A 20,849-nucleotide genomic window follows, 5' to 3' on the forward strand; every position below is an offset into this window, starting at 1 on the left:
GTGGTGGCAGGTCTGTCTGTCTCATAATGAATTAAATAAAGTCCACCTGTGTCCAATAGGTCACAAGATAACAGAGCACCATTACATCATTAATATAAGCTGTAAAAAATATGGCACCACAACAAACCTGCCAAGAGGACCAGTCCTCCCAGCAGGCAGCAGGAGACCAGAGAGCTCCCAGCAGCTGGATGACTGGTGTGATTCTGGTTTGGGTTAGCCACCAAAACTAAGTGATCGGTTTAGGAGAAAAGATCATAGAGTGGGTTAAAATAGCTACTTGTATTTATCCAATAAGTTATAGAAGAGGAAGAAGAAGAGGAAGAAGAATGATCCTTTATTAATCCCCTTAGGGAAATAATTATCTGCATTAACCATCCTTAGTAATTAAGGAGCAGTGTGCTGCTGTGAGGCAACCGAGGGTTCAGTGTCTTGCTCAAGGACACTTCAACAAGCGAACTGTGGGGACACCAGGGATCCAACCGACTACCTTGGGTTACGGGACGACTACTCTTCCCACGAGGGGGCCACACAACACACAGCTGGCTGTAGAGACCGTCATAAACTGCAGTAAAAATCAATATCCCCACTGCGCTGTCTACATGTTTAAAGAATGCTCCTCCTCGGCTGTTCACGCATGTCTTAATCAGAAAACGATACTTTTAGAACGAGGCCTAATACTGAATACCCAAACAGAATGTGCCGTTTACAGGACCTGTATCGAATTCTGAGTATTATCATATTCAAACATACCTGCAAACTTGTCACCTTTCGTTGAAAATCACCGTTTTGAAATGAAAATATGTCATCCACTTGAATCGTGTAGATCCGAAGAGTTTTTGGGAGGGGGGGTTCAACTGGCCGGCGTTTCTGAGATCAAAGTGAGACACGGAAAAAAAATGAAGTTGTGCTCTTAGCAAATAGAAGATCTTTGGCGTGTCGAGTCTTGGCCAATCAGCGTTAAGATGTCTATAGCGGCTTCATTTCTCTCCCACCAGTTTTTTAATAGCAAGCTAGTCGGCTTACCGGGCTACTGTTTATATTTAAGGGTTAAGATCTACGTGTAGAAAACAAGTGTATCCTCCAGTTAATTATAATCTATATAGTTATGCTTTTCAATGAAGATTACATTACATTAATCAGTAATACACTCTACATTGTTAATGTGGTAAATGACTATTCTAGGTGGAAACGTCTGGTTTTTAATAAAATAGATGTATAGAGGCCCATTTCCAGCAGCTATCACTCAGTGTTCTAATGGTACATTGTGTTTGTCATCGCATAGAAGACTAACGGAAGATTAGAAAACCTTGTGCAATTATGTTAGCACAACTTAAAACAGTTATGGTGGTGAGAAGCTATAAAACTGGCCTTCCTTTGAGCTAGTTGAGTATCTGGAGCATCACATGTGTGGGTTCCATTATACTCTCAGACTGGCCAGAAAGAGAACTTTCATGTGAAATTCTCCAGTCTGTTCTTGTTCTTAGAGATGAAGACTCTAATGCAGGAAATTGCGAAGAAACTGAACATTTGTTTGAGTGACCCCAAACTTTTTAACGGTTATATATATATATATTTGTACACCTGGGTATTGCCAAAAGAAGCTTCTCGACGAGTGACGCTTTTTAGCACTGACTCCCCGCTGGTGTCACCTTTTTCACCCCTCATGAGTTTGCATGTCTGTTCAAATGATAGTGGAATATCAGTATGACAATGTCCCGTTGTTCTGCGTAATCAACAGACCTCCACTGGAGTTAGCAAAAATTTAGACCCTATGAAAAACGCTGTCATCATCACCTGACCACCCAGCTGTTCATTGTTCACTGTAATTGGAGGCTGGTGGCCAATGAGGTCTCTTTTGTAGGAGAGTGGATTTTGAAAGTCACTAAATGGAAAGGTGATGGGTTATGGTTTCCTGCTTCAGTCCTCGAAGCAACACAATCTAGGAGTGTGGACAATGTGTGTACCTCTGATGAAGCCAGGTGCGGAACTGAAGCCCGTGTTTTGTGTGCGTAGGTGCTGTGCGTGGGCGTGACCAAAGCACACATCGACGCTGTGGTCTCTGACCTTCTTCAACTCTACGACATGGAGGCCAAGTGTATCTGAGGTGTGTGTGTGTGTGTGTGTGTGTGTGTGTGTGTGTGTGTGTGTGTGTGTGTGTGTGTGTGTGTGTGTGTGTGTGTGTGTGTGTGTGTGTGTGTGTGTGTGTGTGTGTGTGTGTGTGTGTGTGTGTGTGTGTGTGTGTGTGTGTGTGTGTGTGTGCTCTGTCTTTCCCCAGTCTGAGCTGTGGCAGAAAGTAGTACTGCTTCCTGCCACCGTGGGGAGACATTTCTTTCTGCTCCCTGATCACCGCGCTGCAGCAGCCTGACTTGCTCTGGAGTATATCATCAGCACCAGGTTTCTCAAATGCACCCCGGCACCAGAAATCTCTTCACACTCCTCACATAACATGTTTTCCCTCCCATTTCAACTGTATGGATTTTATTGGAAAGATATCGATATTTAATCAATAATTGCAACTAATCCGTGAAAATGCATGGGAATCACGAGTGGCGTTTGGTAATACTAGACCAGTCGATGTCAAACACTGGGTCGAGACCACAAGTGGGTCAAATATATGAGCAGAGTTTCTTTCATGTAACGTTAATATGTGCAGTACCCTATTGCGCCACATGAGGGAGCCTGAATGTTCCTCCTGCTAACTGTCATTCACTTCTACCATGGAATCTGATACAAAAGACTAAAGTACTGTTTGTTGAACTAATGAGAGTGAGTCTATAAATGAGACCAAATAAGTTAACAAAGTATGAAACGTGTGTATATGTTTTCAGTAACATGCATAAAGCATAGTTGTGATTATTAAATGTATGTCTCTTCTCAATGTCTGGTTTATATATTCAAGATAATATTTGGTAATGAGGTACGTTCATTCATACACAAATACGGGTCTTGGCATTGCATATTATGATACAAACATAGATTCACATGCGAATGCAATCATTTGCACAATGACCTCACCATACTGTAGGAGTCGTCATGGTGATTATAGTGGGATATCTGGTGCGTCTCGGTTTATGAACTCTTGTCTTGTCTGTTTTTGCAGTGCAGACATTTTCATGAATTTGTAAAAAAGACAGTTTGTAATTTCATACAGATGAAGAATATGTGGGCAACAATCTTGTGATTTTCTTTTTGTCAATAAATGCCATGAAAACTGAAACCAACAATGAGTTGACAATACAAGTTTATCCCTCACTAGTTTATGTTGGCTTGTGTCCGGCTGTCACAGATACTAATTCAATTATTCCCCTTGGATAAAGCCTTCATCTACATCAGCACCATCAAACAAGTGTTCTATTTGCTTCTTTTTGAGTAACATTTGGTGAACACTACAGGGACCAGCTGACCATGACCCTACGTTGCACCCCAATGTAAAGTATAACTTGAAACAACAGGTCTGCATAATTTTGAAAAATGCAAAAAAGTGGGAAAAGCAGGGTTCTTACGGTCATGGAAGACCTGGAAGAGTCATGGTATTTTTAAATGGTTATGTCTAGGCCTGGAAAAGTCCTTGAAAAAAAAATACAATCCAAAAAGTTTAGTAAAAGTCATGTAAATGTGTTATATTCATGTGTTCATGTAAATGTGTTATATTCATGTGTTCATGACGTTCATTTACGCTGAGTTTGAAATAATGAATATGCTTTTAAAAGAAAGATGCTCAAAATATAAGCAGGCATACATAGACATCTATATAAATGTTTATTCTTTTAATCAAACTATTCTCATTCATTTGTCATTTAAGGTTTACTGTATGCTTTGTATTCTCATTGTTAGTTTAAATACTTCACTTTTTCATGTTTACACTGAGATTTCACAAAATGTTTGGTCATGGAAAATTGGTTTAAAGTCATGGAAATCTATTGGTAAGAATGTGTATGAACCCTGCAAGGGGCTAAGAGGTGAAACCACAGCCACATGCGTATGACAGAGCCTTGATGCAGCGTCTACAAACAGGACCGCTACTGTAGCTCCGCTGCCGGGAGGAGAGAAGACGCCAGCTTTGGAGATGTTGGGACCCAGCGCTGATTTAACTCTGTGAAAGTGGAGTGTAATATTAGTGTACAGTGCCCTCCAGAATTATTGGCACCCTTAGTAAATATAAGCAAAACTGGCTGTGAAAAAAAACTTTGCTGTTTATCCTCTTGGTCTTTCACTCAAAATATTGACACAAATCATGTTTTTTGAAAGAAACATTTTCTTTTGAAAATAAATCAATATTTTTCCAAGGACACATGGATTAGTGGAGCCATTCTCCTCTTCTCATCTGTCACTCTTCTCTAACTCCACCTTTTTCCCTCCCTCATGTAGCTGCTGGGGAAAAATCTGTCTGTCGTTCTCTTCATTTGCTCCGTTCCGGTCATCCTCTCGCCACCTTTCTCTCTCTCTCCAGCTCGTTTGCCCGCCGCCGCTCACCCTCTATCTGACTCCTGGTCTTTCTTCCACTCCCTTTTCTCTCTTCTGTCCTCTTCACTGTCTCCCATATCTTTCCCCTCTCTCTGCTCCCCCCCTCTGTCTCCAAGGGATGGAGGGGAGCTTATCTTTGCATCACACTTCAACACTCTGAGCCCGCTCTGATCGCCTCTCCTCTCCGCCGTGCGCCTCTGATCTGCTTACACATCACTTCAGCCTTTACTCTGGGCTTGAGGGGAAGTCAGAAGGTCACACACAACCGGCTGTGTGTGTGTGTACGTCTCCGTGTGTTTATGTCAAAATGACAGTCTGGGATGATAATATTATATCAGGCCTGCAGTCTAGGAGCTGAGTGCCCTTGGACTGATACAAGCTCTTGAGCCCCCAGACCTATTAGACATCAACCAAGCGCTTCTAAACACTAAATGCCTAATGCATAAACAGTAGATATAAGAAAGCCCGTTTCTGTGTGTGTGTGTGTGTGTGTGTGTGTGTGTGTGTGTGTGTGTGTGTGTGTGTGTGTGTGTGCGCGCACGCTCCTAGTATTGTGGGATGGAATGGAGCAGAAAGAGATGAAATGATGGATGGGTCAGCAGATAAGCCAAGCCGTCAGTCAAAGTCTATCAAGACCTTTCAAGATGCACCCTTTCTCACCGGCAACATTAACACAAATAGCGCTTGTTATGCCGTGTTCACACCGGACGCGACGCGAATTTGCGGCGCGACCAGTTTACATGTAAAGTCAATCCACAGACGCGCTGCGGCGCGAATGTGCGGCGAGATAGACGCGTTGAGGCGGAGCGAACAGAATGTTTGACCTGGGGCGAACAAAGCGAAGGACGCGGCGCGAATTCGCGTGAGTTGAATTATCCCAACTCTGGCGGAGAAATCGCGTGACGCAAAGTTGCGGCAGCCAATCAGCGTTGAGAATCAGCGTTGAGAAGCTCCGCCCGTCACCACCGCCGCCTCCCCGGTTCTGAATGAAACTGCTGCTGCGCCGCCTGAACCAGCGCTGACAGCGGCTTCATTGAGACGCTGTTGTGGGACTACGGGTAATATTATGAACCCAGACACCATGGAGTTTGATGTTCCGACATATGTGGAGTTTACACAAAAAGTATAAAGCAGAACTGGTGGTTATTTCCATGGTGGATGGCATAATCGGTATCGTTTTACGGAGATACGCGAGACGCTGTTCCTGGAGGAGTCGGTGAAATTCACCGAGCTGTGTGCGGCTACGGATGATGTTATGAACCCAAACACGAGGGCGTTTCATGTTCCCACATGTTTGGGACTTCCACAACAAGTATAAAGCAGAACTAGTGGTTATTTATTCCATGGTCGATAGCGGAAATGAAAGCTTCGTCGCTTGTCTCTCACAGAGGCAAGCGACAGAGCTAAGCCACGCCCCTTTGGTCGCGCCGCAAATTCGCGTTTGGTGTGAACGCCCTCTTTCTACTCGCGCGAGTAAACTTCCGCGGTGGACGCGGCGCCGCAAATTCGCGTCGCGTCCGGTGTGAACACGCATTAGAGTCGAGCCCCTGAAAGCTTGGTTTCTAATCTCAAGTATTTTTCTATACCCGGAGATACATTTAAGAATAACTTACGTTATTTTTTATTGAGAGCTTATAGGGACAGTTAACCCCAAAATCAAGTGTATATATTTGAGTGTATATATTTTTCCTCTTATCGTGTTATTTCTCTAGCTTGTTTTGGTGCGAGCAGCAGAGTGTTGCACATATGGGTCGTACAGAGGTCTGCCTTCTCTCCACTATAATGGAACTAGATGACACTCTTCTGGTGCTCAAAGCACCCAAAACCACAGCAAAGTCTCTCAGGAAATCCTGACCTGGTTACTCCAGATAACCCACAGACCTTGTTGGAGCAGTTTCATGGAGGAACTAGTTTCTTTCCCCTAAACACCCGTTAACCAAATCCCTGTGCAGAAGGAAGCGAGCATCTTCTCATGGGCAAGAGGCTCAGAGCTAACTCACACTGCTTGCTCACCAAGCAGCACTCTACTAGCTAACGTTATAGCTGAGGAGGACTCCAAATGTTTGCATCTCACCCTGTCACAAGCACGAGCCTCAAGTCCACGAGTTGATACACGCTTCTTTCTGGGTCGTGGTTTGGTTTGGCACACATTGGGACAGACATTCATGGCCACAAGACATTGAATGCTTCTGGCAATGATTCCCTGTTTTTCTATAAGCACTGCACATGCACAACCAGTGACATCCCCATCAGCCTCAGCTGTCCTTTGTGTTCAGTTCTAATGAGCAAAATTGAACATGCTAACGTGCTAAACTAACATGTTGAACATGGTAAACAGCAGACCTGCCATACCACCATACCGTTAGCACGTTAGCATAAGCTTCTCCTCGCTCCCTTCTGGAAGAGAAGCTGCTGTCTGAGCGTTTTAGTTATCGACCCTGTAGACAGTGGCGGTTCTACATGTAATTACGCCCCGGGCGAGACCCCCTTCGAGCGCCGCCGCCGCCCGGGTAAAAAAAAGTCGGAAAAATATTTTATTTTGAAAAAAAAACGGATACATCCGTCTGTGCGTAGCCTCAAAACGTAACATCTTGACACATGTCAAGAGGTTCCTTACGTTACCCCAAAAGTGAAACTTAAAAGTCCGTTACAACTCTGTGTTCTGGATTGAAATCAAGGCAGAGTTACTGAGATCGCCAAAAAAGCTCTAAACCCTGCCTCCATTCCAACATCGTGTCTTTGTGAAGCGGGTTTTAATGAAGTGACAGAGTGACATAAAGGTTTAAGGTACGGAGTAGAGTCAGTAGACTGGACATAAACAACAGACGTCGGGGCTCGGTCTTTTTCTCCCGTCTCCCCGAGACGGACCGGCTCGTAGCAGAGAAACAAGCTCAGGCCTCACTAATGCAGCGTCATGGTGATGTGTATCTTTATGCACTTTATAATTGTATTTATGCCGGTCGTATTACGTCATATTTTTCGTCTACACCGTGAAGGCCGGTCCGTGAAAATATTGTCTGACACAAAACCGGTCCGACTCAAAAAAGGATCCCCCGCGCGCACGCCGCCGCACCCACACACACGGCCCGCAGCGACCGGCAGCCGGCACCCCCCATTTATACTTTTTGTGTAAACTCCACATATGTCGGAACATCAAACTCCATGGTGTCTGGGTTCATAATATTATCCGTAGTCCCACAACAGCGTCTCAATGAAGCCACTGTCAGCGCTGTTTCAGGCGGAGCAGCAGCAGATTCATTCAGAACCGGGGAGAGGCGGTGGTGACGGGCGGAGCTTCTCAACGCTGATTCTCAACGCTGATTGGCTGCCGCAACTTTGCGTCACGCGATTTCTCCGCCAGAGTTGGGATAATTCAACTCACGCGAATTCGCGCCGCGTCCTTCGCTTTGTTCGCCCCAGGTCAAACGTTCTGTTCGCTCCGCCTCCAACGCGTCTATCTCGCCGCACATTCGCGCCGCAGCGCGTCTGTGGATTGACTTTACATGTAAACTGGTCGCGCCGCAAATTCGCGTCGCGTCCGGTGTGAACACGGCATAAGCTACCAGTCAATGAAGAAAAGTCAAGTTGTGGGTGATACTAAGGTGTGTGTGTGTGTGTGTGTGTGTGTGCGTGCATGCGTGAAATCTGTTTCAGTTTGTGTTTGTCCGGTTTTAGATGCCAGTTAAGAGAATTTTAGGCATGCATAAGCACATCATGTGTGTGACTTGGACACTACTCAGGCACAAATCCCATTCTTAGAAGATTCCACTTCTTTCCAGATGAGGGTTTTGAAAGGAGAAAGAAGCCTTTCCTGTGTATATTTGTAGAACTGATGAAACACATTAGCACCCATCCACAAAGAAAGTGTGATTTTTTTTTTATACATGCCTCTGGGAGATAGTGTGGAACAGTTCAAGATAAGAGGAGAGAAAGATAAAATCAGCAACAAAGCTTTTCATCAAGATGTGTGTGTGTGTGTGTGTGTGTGTGTGTGTGTGTGTGTGTGTGTGTGTGTGTGTGTGTGTGTGTGCTGCATGGATCCGCAAGTCTGTGGTCCATCTCCCTGCAGTGTAGAGGATATCTATTGATACGTTCATCTGATTCATCTATAAATACATTGCTCTTTCTCATTGTTCGAAGAAAACATTATTTACTCTTAAACAAGTACTGTTTCACAGTTATATTGTTAATCATATACTGTGTGAAGGCGTGTGGCTTCTCATTTGACCTACTCTCCTGTTAAAACATATGTATGCTTTAACAGTGACCTTCTGATGGAGTCTTGAGACTGTGGATGCCTCCATGTCTCTGTGTGAAGAACGTGGTGTTCCTTGTTATCATATCACCATGCCGATGCAAGCCAATCTGAAGACGTCATGAGAGCTTCTGTGATTGTGTCATTAATGTATTTAAGAGGTAACTCTCTGCTCATTCATTGAGCAGTCCAGGATACGCAATTGACATATCATGTTGTAATTCTGACTCTGCTCCTCTTTGCAAAGATTAAATGTCCTGATCAATGATTTTACCACCAGGTGTTGAGTAAATTTTTCAATCACTCTCACTTCTCACACTGACTCACTGCAAACAAGCTTTAACAGTAGCCAGTTGGGGAAAGACATGCATGTGTATGGGGTGGTGTGTGTGTGTGTGTGCTGTATGAAGTGAATGTATATGGTTCTTTGTTCTTCAGCATCACAGTGTGCTAGCTTTCAGCCCGGCGGACCGCGCCTTGGGCCGCTGCTTAGTTTGGTCTTACGGAGGAAGAGGAGAGGAGGAAGGATCTGCTTCCACGGCTTCATTCTCCCAGGCCGGGATCCGTGGCCCTCCCACCGGGGACCCTAAACTCCAGTGCTTTTTGTGTGGGCTCCACAGCATCCCTAGGTATAGTAAACATGCACTTTTTGCACTTTGTTCACTTGTCAACCAAACATTATCAGAATCTGAATCAGAACCATATATTGCCATGTATGCTTTCACATACAAGGAATTTGTCCTGTCGGAAGGTGCATACATTTTAAATGTTGGATGTTTGAATTTCTACTGACTTACCAGAATAACATGAAGGCATGGTGGTAAGTGAAGTAAGTACATTTACTCATGCACCGCACTGTTTCTTTACACTTCTACTTCACCACAGGGAAATCACTTGACTTCCTTTTTCATTTAGTTACTTTTGTAAAAAAAATAAAAAATAATCCATCCATCCATCCATTATCAGCCGCTTATCCGGGGTCGGGTCGCGGTGGCAGCAGGTTCAGCAGGCCGACCCAGGCTTCCCTCTCACCCGCAACACTTTCCAGCTCATTCTGGGGGATCCCGAGGCGTTCCAAGGCCAGCCGGGAGATATAATCCCTCCAGCGTGTCCTCGGTCTTCCCCGGGGTCTCCTACCAGTTGGACGTGCCTGGAAAACCTCTAATGGGAGGCGTCCAGGAGGCATCCTGACTAGATGCCCGAACCACCTCAGCTGACTCCTTTCGACACGAAGGAGCAGCGACTCGACTCCAAGCTCCCCCCTGATGTCCGAGCTCCTTACCCTATCTCTAAGGGTGAGCCCGGCCACCCTGCGGAGGAAGCTCATTTCGGCCGCTTGTATTCGAGATCTCGTTCTTTCGGTCACGACCCAGAGTTCGTGACCATAGGTGAGGGTTGGAACATAGACCGACCAGTAAATGGAGAGCTTCGCCTTCCGGCTCAGCTCCCTCTTCACCAGGACGGACCGGTACAGCGCCTGTTTTATTGCTGCAGCCGCACCGATCCGTCTGTCGATCTCCCGCTCCACCTTACCCTCACTCGTGAACAAGACCCCGAGATACTTGAACTCCTTCGCTTGGGGTAGGTAGTTTGTCCCCACCTGGAGGGAGCAATCCACCGGTTTCCGGCAGAGCACCATGGCCTCAGATTTGGAGGCGCTAACTCTCATCCCTGCCGCTTCACACTCGGCTGCAAAACGCCCCAGTGAATGCTGGAGGTCACAATCCGAGGAGGCAAACAGGACCACATCATCCGCGAACAGCAGAGAGGCGATCCCGAGACTCCCGAACCGGATCCTCTCCGCCCCCTGGCTGCGCCTAGATATCCTGTCCATGAAAGTCACGAACAGGACCGGTGATAAAGGGCAGCCCTGGCGGAGGCCAACACCCACCGGGAACGTGTCTGACTTACTACCGAGGATACGAACACAGCTCCTACTGCAGGCGTACAAAGACCGGATAGCCCGTGCCAACGGGTCCGGCACCCCATACTCCCGCAGCACCCCCCACAAAAACCCCCGAGGGACCCGGTCGAAAGCCTTCTCCAAGTCCACAAAGCACATGTAGACTGGTTGGGCAAACTCCCAGGACCCCTCCAGTAGTCTTGCAAGGGTAAAGAGCTGGTCCACTGTTCCACGACCGGGACGGAATCCGCACTGCTCGTCTTGAATCTGAGGTTCGACAAGCGGTCGGAGCCTCCCTTCCAGCACCCTGGCATAAGCTTTTCCCGGGAGGCTGAGCAGTGTGATGCCACGATAGTTTGAGCACACTCTCCGGTCCCCCTTCTTGTAGATGGGAACCACCACCCCGGTCTGCCAGTCCATGGGCACTGTTCCCGACCCCCATGCGACACTGAAAAGGCGTGTCAACCAAGACAGCCCAACAATGTCCAGCGCTTTCAGCATCTCAGGGCGGATCTCATCCACCCCTGGCGCCTTGCCACCAAGGAGCTTTTTGACTACCTTAGCGACCTCTGCCAGGGATATGGGAGAAACCACCCCAAAGTCTTCCGGCGCTGCCCCCTCTCCGGGGGACATGTTAGCCGGGTTTAGGAGTTCCTCAAAGTGCTCTTTCCACCGCCCGACGATGTCCCCAGTCCGGGTCAGCAGTTCCCCCCCCCTGCTGAGAACAGCCTGGGGTAGGCCCTGCTTTCCCTTCCTGAGCCGTCGGATGGTTTGCCAGAACTTCCTTGAGGCCAACCGAAAGTCCTTCTCCATGGCCTCCCCGAACTCCTCCCATGCCCGAGTTTTAGCATCCGCGACCATCGCAGCTGCAGCCCTTCTGGCCTGCCGGTACCCGTCAGCTGCTTCAGGAGACCCCTGGGCCAGCCAGGCCCGAAAGGCCTCCTTCTTCAGTTTGACGGCTTCCCTCACCCCCGGTGTCCACCACCGGGTTCTCGGGTTGCCGCCACGACAGGCACCGATGACCTTCTGGCCACAGCTCCGAGCAGCCGCGTCCACAATAGAGGCTTTGAACATGGTCCACTCGGGTTCCATGTCCCCAGCCTCCCTCGGGATTTGTGAGAAGTTCTTCCGGAGGTGGGAGTTGAAGACCTCCCGGACAGGGTCCTCCGCCAGACGTTCCCAGTTCACCCTCACTACACGTTTGGGCTTGCCAGGTCTTTCTAGCCGACTCCCCCGCCATCTGATCCAACTCACCACCAGGTGGTGATCAGTTGACAGCTCTGCTCCTCTCTTCACCCGAGTGTCCAAGACATACGGCCGCAGATCAGATGATACGACTACAAAGTCGATCATTGATCTCCAGCCTAAGGTGTTCTGGTACCAGGTACACTTATGAGCCACCTTATGCTCGAACATGGTGTTCGTTATGGACAAACTGTGGCTAGCACAGAAGTCCAACAACAAAACACCATTCGGGTTCAGATCGGGCAAGCCGTTCCTCCCAATCACGCCCCGCCAGGTTTCTCTGTCATTGCCCACGTGAGCGTTGAAGTCTCCCAGGAGAACTATGGAGTCGGCAGGCGGCGCCCTTTCCAGGACCCCTCCCACCGACTCCAAGAAGGCCGGATACTCCGAACTGCTGTTCGGTGCATAAGCACAAACAACAGTCAGAGCTTTACTCCCTGCAACCCGTAGGCGCAGGGAGGCGACCTTCTCGTTCTCCGGGGAAAACTCCAACATAGCGGCGCTCAGCCGGGGGCTCGTGAGTATCCCCACTCCCGCCCGGCGCCTCTCACCCTGGGCAACTCCAGAAAAGGACAAAGTCCAACCCTTCTCCAGGAGCTTGGTTCCAGAGCCCATGCTGTGCGTGGAGGTGAGCCCAACTAAATCTAGCTGGTACCGCTGCACCTCCTGCACCAGCTCCGGCTCTTTCCCCGCTAGCGAGGTGACGTTCCACGTCCCTAGAGCTAGTCTATGCTGCCGGCGATCGGCTCGCCCAGGTCTCCTGCCTGGCCCGCCGCCCGGTCTGCATAGCACCCGACCCCGATAATTCTCCCCGCGATAAAAAATAATATATAGATATTATGGTTCTGGCTCCCAACCTTTTTAGGTTAAAAAAGCAGTGGTTACCTTCAGATGTCTATGAGCTGTTAGCAGGTCCACCAAAGAGATAATTCCCCTCTTAATTTATTAGATTGTTTCATTTGAACAACTGGTCCAGGTCCAGGTCAAGATAAGAAAGATCCAATATTTCACACACACAAAAAAGATGACTGATTAATGTGAGAGCTTTCCCCCTGCACCAGTCATCTGTAGACCCCTCAGATGTAACCTGTGGCCCTTTGGAGGGGGCTCTTCCCCCATGACAGTGTTGTGGATGGGTAGCACCCCACCATTCGGCCCCCCCTACGGTAAAGCACCGTGAGCTGCTAGCTGGCCGTCGCCATGTTGAGAGCCGTGTGGAGACAATAGATATGCTCTGAAGTCCATGTTAAGCATCTGTAGTGGCAAAGGATGTCCATAAGGCTGGCTAGGGTGGGGCAGTGCAATATAGCTGAATAACAGGCACAATCAGAAGGTTAAAGGAAGGTGAAGGTTTATTTTCCATACCACAGGCAACTCAGGTAAGTCCTTTAAATCAAAAATCAAAAAGTCCGACAATAAACATAAAGCGTCCTGGAGGAGAAAGTGGTTCTTGAAACAAACTCAAAGTCCAGGTTAGGAGGTCCTCCTCTTGTCTGTTCTCCTGCTTGTCCAGCTCCTCTCCCCCATGTGATCTCCCCTCTGCCCTTTATCAAGCTTCCCAGCACTGCCTCAATTAGGTGCCCTAAGCACTGGGTGAGTGATGAGCAGAGGTGTCAAAAGTATTCACATTCATTACTCAAGTAGAAGTATAGATACTAGGGTTTAAAAATACTTCTGTAAAAGTTGAAGTATCAACTCAAGCTTTTTACTTAAGTAAAAGTGTAAAAGTACTGGTTTCAAAACTACTTAAAAGTATAAAAGTAAAAGTAATGTAAGGGGAATTTGTTTTCCATTAAGGACAAACTCTTAAGCCTCTCAGGGGCCTATAGTGCACTACCCCACCTCCCCCAAAACAATCACTTTTATAAAGGCCATAATGACTATAATGTTTTAAAATGTTATGTTGAAAAATGTGGGATGCACTAGGCTACCCGTTTCAGCTGCATATATGCCCATTGAAAATGATCACATTTTATTACAATTATTAAATTATTATACAGTTATTAAACTTAAGTGAAAGCTGGCACACAGCTGGGAAAGACTTCAGTACATCTAATGTGTCTCCTCCTGGGCACCCCGGGTACGCATCCAACTGCTGGGTCGTTTCAAGAGGGCCGGTCTTCTTCAAGGAGGAAAAGAAGTCCTCTTCCTCAGATGATTGGGACCCCTCAATGACGTAAATTCTCAGCCTGACAGTCCAAGTGGCTTCTAATATAGTCTATAAGGCCTGTGGAATAAAAAAGCCATAATCAGGATAATTTAGACCATATGACTGTATTGTAATTGTGTATTGGATTGTGTGTGTGTGTGTGTGTATGTGTGTGTGTGTGTGTGTGTGTGTGTGTGTGTCATTAAATGTAATTTCACTGTCTCCATAGAAATTACACATACTGAGGGGAAGTTGAAAAGTGAGACACTTTTTTACAGTTATTTTTGTCACTTGTCCAGCAGGTCTTACATTTGGGAACTAGAATGGCTGCGGCTATTAGCTCTGGATCTGCAAGCATCTCTCCGAAGCGTTTTTGAAGGCCTGAAAGAAGTGCCGTAATCAAAGGCTCACAGAACTTGGAGGCGACGTGACGGTGCTGGAGCTTCGTCCTTAGCAGAGTTATGGTTGGGACCAACCATCCCATCTGCACACTGGTTTCTCCCTGAAGGACGTCAAGTGTCTTGGCAATTGGGCTCATTGTCTGGAGTAAACCTGTACAAAGAAGAAAAGAAAAACACAACATGGAACATTTAGCCTACTTGATGTAGCACCTTTAACCGGATAATTAAAAAGGAAACATATTGTCATCTGAGACTTTCAGAAATGTAGTTGTGTTGCTACAAATCACATTGATAGTAAATTTGGGGACTGCATATTGGCATAGTGCAGGGGTCAGCAACCTTTCGTATCCAAAGAGCCATTTTGACCTTTTTCCACCAAAAAAATTTGTCTGGAGCCGCAAAAATTATTTGATATCAGCTTCTGAAGTTTTATATATAGTCATATTATATATACAAAAAACTATAGTTTGTTGTATTTAAGAAATTATAGAACAAGAATATTTGTTTTTACATTGTATTGCTATTTTACCTGTTTATAACTATCAAACAAAAAATAGTCATGTGTCGGCTACATTAAGGTTAATTAAAAACACAACTATGCAGACCTTCAGGTCTATCTATATGTGTGACTCGTGGTAGAGTGTTAGTCCTGTAACTGCAGGTAGCAGGTTATACCTGTCCTCCTCAGTGAGTTTTACATTTTAAACGCATATCTTTTGCTACGTTTACACTGAGCGTCCTCCTCACTAGAGCACCGCAAACGGAGGACGGATCCGTTTTTACTAACGGACGCCTCACTGTCTCATGAGCTGACACGGAACCAGCAGCAGGAGTGGAGTTTGGAGACGTGATCCACTTCCTGAAAGTAGATCTACTTTACTCAGTTTGCTGCAGCAGTTGAGGAATCGCTCTTCTGCACTCATCTGCGCGCGAGGCGGGCTCTGACTCACGAGTAGCAGCTGCAGGGCGGAGGCTTGACGTGACAGGATGTGACGCACATTTTATTGCAAGAAATATTTAAACATTTATTTTTATTTTCAGTGACACAATATCACCTAAAACTCCAAGATAAGAGCACTTCCCTTTAAAAGTTTTTCCACTGAGCAAAAAAAAAAAAAAAAAGTTGTCTTTCTTTTTTTTGTCAAAGCCTCAGGGAGCCGCAACAGACGGGCTAAAGAGCCGCATGCGGCTCCGGAGCCGCAGGTTGCCGACCCCTGGCATAGTGCATACATGTGTTCTACAGTTCTGTAAATGTAACTTAATCTATTGTTAATCACTTCATTAACTGAAAGGCAGAAAATCAAGCACTTACTTAGGTATATCTAGTTCACTAGAGACAGCTGCAAGGGCTCCCTCGCCTTGTTCTCTTGTTATTCTCACTATTCTTTCTACGGCTGAGAAGAATGAATTCCACCTTGTAGCAACAGGCCTTACGAGTTGGAGTTTGCAGTGGTCTTCAATTACTTTAGATGCAGTGGTTGATCTTGAACTTTTGTACCACAGGCTAGAGCATTTGGCAAATGTGGACCTTGCCACACGCTTGTAGAATGGGTTGACCTCTGCTTTTGAAGCATCAACTGTGGACACTAAATTGAGGAGGTGGCAGGCGCAACGATGGTGCTTGGGTAGCTGGTATTCCAAGTAGTCATCTTCGTCCAACAGGGGTCCGGCATCAACAAATTCAACACCCTCAACGCTTTCCTCATCTTCATCATAATCATCATTTTGGCCACCACCATCCTCTTCTCCATCACCCTCTCCTACAGGTTCAGGATTATTGTTCTCGTCAGTCTGCCCATAAACTCTGAAGGCTTTCAGGAAGTTTGATCCATTGTCAGTTGTAGTGCGAACGATCTTCTCTCTGATATTGAATTCTGATATCAGAGGCTGATGAAGTAAGTTGTGTGTACGTCTCTAGACGAGTGGGGTGTTTCTTCTGTGGAGAAAATTAATGTACAGGTACAGATTGAGATTCATATTATTTCTCTCAAACCACAAGCTCAGATTATCTAGGACTTCCGCTGTATTAAATGTCCTGCTTGAAGTTCATGAAAGAAGGTCAGACTACAAATTAGGGAGCAGCTTCACTGGTCTATGCAATTATGTTGAGTTTTAGGACCACAAGCAGCTGCTGGCATGACCAAAAAGTAGCATTATTGATGAGATAGTCCGACTTTAATTCATTTTAAACTGCATTTGGCTAATAGTTGGGCCCATTACCTCTTTACAAGGACCCATGGGGCCTGCCCTACACAGGTGCGCGCACTCTCAAACACAGACAGGATCATGCCTATCCTTAGTACATGCTTTATCAACAAACTGTAGACTACAACCAAAGTCGAATTTCAAATGTCACACAGAGCCCAACAAACAAACTTGCAACGTTGAATCACAGCCTTTTACTATCAAGAAAACCATGGCATGTCTTGGCAAGTACCTAACGATAGCAAACATTGCAAATTTACCATTAGCCAGTACGTTACTTGGTTACTACTACAACATTTAGTCAATAATCGACTATCATAACGAAAACTATAGTTTTGCGCAATTAACATACAGATGTTACATATAGAAATAATATTCAATTCAGTTTATTTTATATAGCTCAACATCACAAATACAAGTTTGCCTCGGATGGCTTTACAGTCTGTACACATGACATCCCTATCCTGGGACCTCACATCAGATCAGGAAAAACTCCCCCAATAAAGATAGTAAAAACCATTTCACAGGGAAAAAAGGAGAAGAAACCTGAGGGAGAGCAACAGAGGAGGATCCCTCTCCCCGGATGGACAGAAGCAATAGATGTCATGTGGCCAGAATGAATAACGTAACAGAGTTACAGCACATTACATGAATGTGACAGAAATTATTCATATAATGAGTAGTAGGCATGGTCCATGATCCAGATAGCCACGATCCATTAAGCAGAAGGAGGTAGAGAGGAGGGGCATCCCAGGGGCAGTGGGAGGAGAAAGCAGGGCCATGGCAGCTGGCAGGACGGCTCCAGGCCAGTTGCATCAGCAGGGCCATGGTTGCATCAGCAGGGCTGAGGCAGGGTTCCAGGCAGCCAGGTTTTGATGTCTTTAAGACACGCTTGAAGTTTGGCGACCTGGTGGATTTCATCTGGCTTGATCGCCAGATATAGTTCAGTATCATCGGCATAACAGTGAAAGTTTATGGAGTGTTTTCTGATAATATTGCCTAAAGGAAGCATATATAAGGTGAATAAAATTGGTCCAAGCACAGAACCCTGTGGAACTCCATGGTAAGATGCTCCATGCTCCATATAAGTTCAGATAACATTTGGCTAAAGTCGAATATCAAATCTCACACAGAGCCCACCAAAGAAAGTACAGATATTTGCGTTAAAATGTAAGGAGTAGAAGTAAAAAGTCGTCTGAAAAATAAATACTCCAGTAAAGTATAGATACCCAAAATGTCTACAATTAAAGTAACAAAGTATTTGTATTTCGTTACTTGACACTTCTGAGGGAGGTGTAGAGTCGACCTAGGTGGCCATTTTGTGGTGTGGGCACTAAATTATGCATGTTTTTCTACTCTGTGAATAAAGATGACAAGCTAAGATGACAACACTGACAGTCTTTTATTATCAATCTGTTGCCTACACTATGCACACACTGTCAATCATTTTACGCTTTTTCAACTTAAAAACACAAGTTCCCTTAACGCCCGTTAACTGAACTTGGCTTGAATGATTACTTGAATGTCATCTTATATGTTATGGCAATGTGAAAATGAACTAAACTTCAGCAATCATTCTAAGAAATTTACTAAATTGAAGTTGAATCAACCTCTTTTCCCTCAAACTTACAGACAGATTTTGTCATTTGAAGAGCAGTTATTTTTGTTGGAGCGACTTTGTACTAAATACCCTGTGAAGCTGCACCTGTGGAGTTGTTAAATGTGTTGGTGTATGGAGGAACAGAAACTGACCATCCTAATTTGCAATGTTTCATTATTTTGAAAAGAAACAACCAAGACTTATTTTGACATGCAAAAAATACTCGTGTTTTCTTCAACTACAAAAGAAGAGGATTTTTAACTCTGGGACAATGCATGCTGGGAAGTATGCTCGGCTGCAGTTTATGATAGAACTCAACACACTACATTGACTCCACTCATCATTTGAAGTCTAAACGCTTTGTGTCAGGTGAACTTATGTTTAACAGAAAAGATTTGTTGATTTCACTAAAGTTCTGTGTGAAAATGCAGTTTCAAATTTTCCATGCATATTTTCTTTCCTTAGGCTCTCCAGTTTGTGTCCAATTTATTTTTCAATTTCTCAAAGAATCATCACAAAGTGAGCTTCTAGCGCGACATGATTGTTTGGAATGATCTCCATGATGGTGACACCAACTGATGAAACTCAAAAGGTAAAGCTGGCTGGTGTCACTTCCTCCTCCGGTTCCGAAGATGTCGCATGCGCTTCTCCTCTCAATGCGTAGTCTCTTTGCTTTTTCCTCTTCTTTTTCTACCAGTACCCTCAACAGTTAACCTGATTCTGTCAACTCTCAGTACTGGGAGCAGCTAGCCCTGGTCTAGGAGCAGAGCAGCTGGCCCTGGTCTAGGAGCAGAGCAGCTGGCCCTGGTCTAGGAGCAGAGCAGCTGGCCCTGGTCTAGGAGCAGAGCAGCTAGCCTTGGTCTAGGAGCAGCTAGCCCTGCTCTAGGAGCAGCTAGCCCTGGTCTAGGAGCAGAGCAGCTAGCCTTGGTCTAGGAGCAGAGCAGCTAGCCCTGGTCTAGGAGCAGAGCAGCTAGCCCTGGTCTAGGAGCAGAGCAGCTGGCCCTGGTCTAGGAGCAGAGCAGCTGGCCCTGGTCTAGGAGCAGAGCAGCTAGCCTTGGTCTAGGAGCAGCTAGCCCTGCTCTAGGAGCAGCTAGCCCTGGTCTAGGAGCAGAGCAGCTAGCCTTGGTCTAGGAGCAGAGCAGCTACCCTTGGTCTAGGAGCAAAGCAGCTGGCCCTGGTCTAGGAGCAGAGCAGCTGGCCTGGACGGTAAAACTGCCGGTGCAATATATTAAAGTTGAATTCAAAATCGACACAGGGGCTGATTTAATGTCATTTCAGAAAATACCTTTAACCTGCTGAGAATTAAGCCACGACTGAAAACCGGTGTAACCAAATTAGCCAGCCCAGGAGGTAGAGTTAACTGCAAGGGTTACTTCACAGCTACCACAGAGTGGAAAAAGCAAACGTTTAGGTTTAAAATAAACATGATCAAGGGGTGACATGGACGCAACATGCTGAGCCACAATGTAGCTATCGCTATGGGCTTAGTCAAGCGAATAGAAGAGATTAAAAGCACATAGCATTTGAGTGATGCCAGCCCAGCTGACATAGGCCGACTGAAGATAAAGCCCATCAAAATCAGACTGCAGGAGGACACTGTACCCCACAGTGTGACTACGGCAATACGTGTGTCAGTGCCTATGCTTTCTAAAGTAAAAAAAAGAACTGGACCACATGGTAGCCAGTGGTGTGATAGAGCCAATCAAGGAACCCACAGAGTTGTTGCTGTACCCAAGAAGAACAAAGAGCAGCTAAGGATTTGCGTTGATCTAAAGTGCCTGAATAAAGAAGTGAAGAGGGAGAAGTTTATTCTGCCCACAAAAGATGACATCCTACCTAAACTCACAGGCGCAAAAGTGTTTTCCCTTTTAGATGCAGCAAGTGGTTTCTGGCAGATACCACCTAGACAGAGAGAGTGCAAACTCACTACCTTCATAACTCCCTTTGGAAGGTATTTATTTAATAGACTGCCATTTGGAATCACAAGTGCACCAGAAATATGTCAACGTGAAATGACTGAGCCCTTGAAAGATCAAGAAGGCCTGGCGGATTTACATGGACGACATCCTTATTTATCCAGACGCAGAAGAAGTCCATGAAGTGAGACTCCAAAAGACTCTGGACACACTGGTGTCACGGTTTGGGTTTTGGGGGTTTCCTGTTTATTGTGAAGTCCTTGTCTTGTGTGTCCTCTGTGTTTCTGCACTTCCTCTCCTGTGATTGCCGTGATTGTGGCCGTTTCTCAATCAGCGTTCTTCTCTGGACTCGTGTTCTCTGGACTCGTGAAACGTCATCAGTCGCGGCCCAAGTACTGTTCCAATTCAAAAGTCCGCTTCTCGCCAAGAACGGTGAAAATGCCCGGATGTGACTTGATCCGCCCATTTTACCGGGGACGCATCAGAGCAGACTTGAGCGTACTTGAGAGAGCCAATATCCCAGAATGCATTTCGGACCAGCAAACGGGGAACAATGACGGATGAGAAAACTCATAACTGAAAGTTGACATTCTCTGAATACTACCGTTGTTGAGTCACAAAGTTTAATTTTAGGATGTTTTCAGGCGAGAAGTTAGTTGTTTAAGCATCAAATCTGTGGTCGCTTTCTCAAGAATCGGCCTACTTATAAAG

The 20,849-nt window shown here is 46.0% G+C and overlaps 1 protein-coding gene across 1 annotated transcript in view; it reads left to right on the forward strand.

The window, feature by feature from the left end:
• The window catches only part of ccnq (cyclin Q), a gene marked incomplete at its 5' end in the record, with an annotated part of 6,796 nt that extends 4,644 nt beyond the window's left edge, over positions 1 to 2,152 (forward strand). The window contains 2 exons of the mRNA XM_079226710.1: positions 1 to 10; positions 2,014 to 2,152. The exon at positions 1 to 10 is cut by the window's left edge and continues 209 nt beyond it. Of these exons, the coding sequence (XP_079082836.1) occupies positions 1 to 10; positions 2,014 to 2,103 (100 nt within the window). The 3' untranslated portion in view covers positions 2,104 to 2,152. The remainder of the gene's footprint in view (positions 11 to 2,013) is intronic.
• Between the last annotated feature and the right edge of the window lie 18,697 nt (positions 2,153 to 20,849).

Source organism: Taurulus bubalis (genome assembly GCF_910589615.1).
Source record: "Taurulus bubalis genome assembly, chromosome: 11".
NCBI classification, from domain to species: domain Eukaryota; kingdom Metazoa; phylum Chordata; class Actinopteri; order Perciformes; family Cottidae; genus Taurulus; species Taurulus bubalis.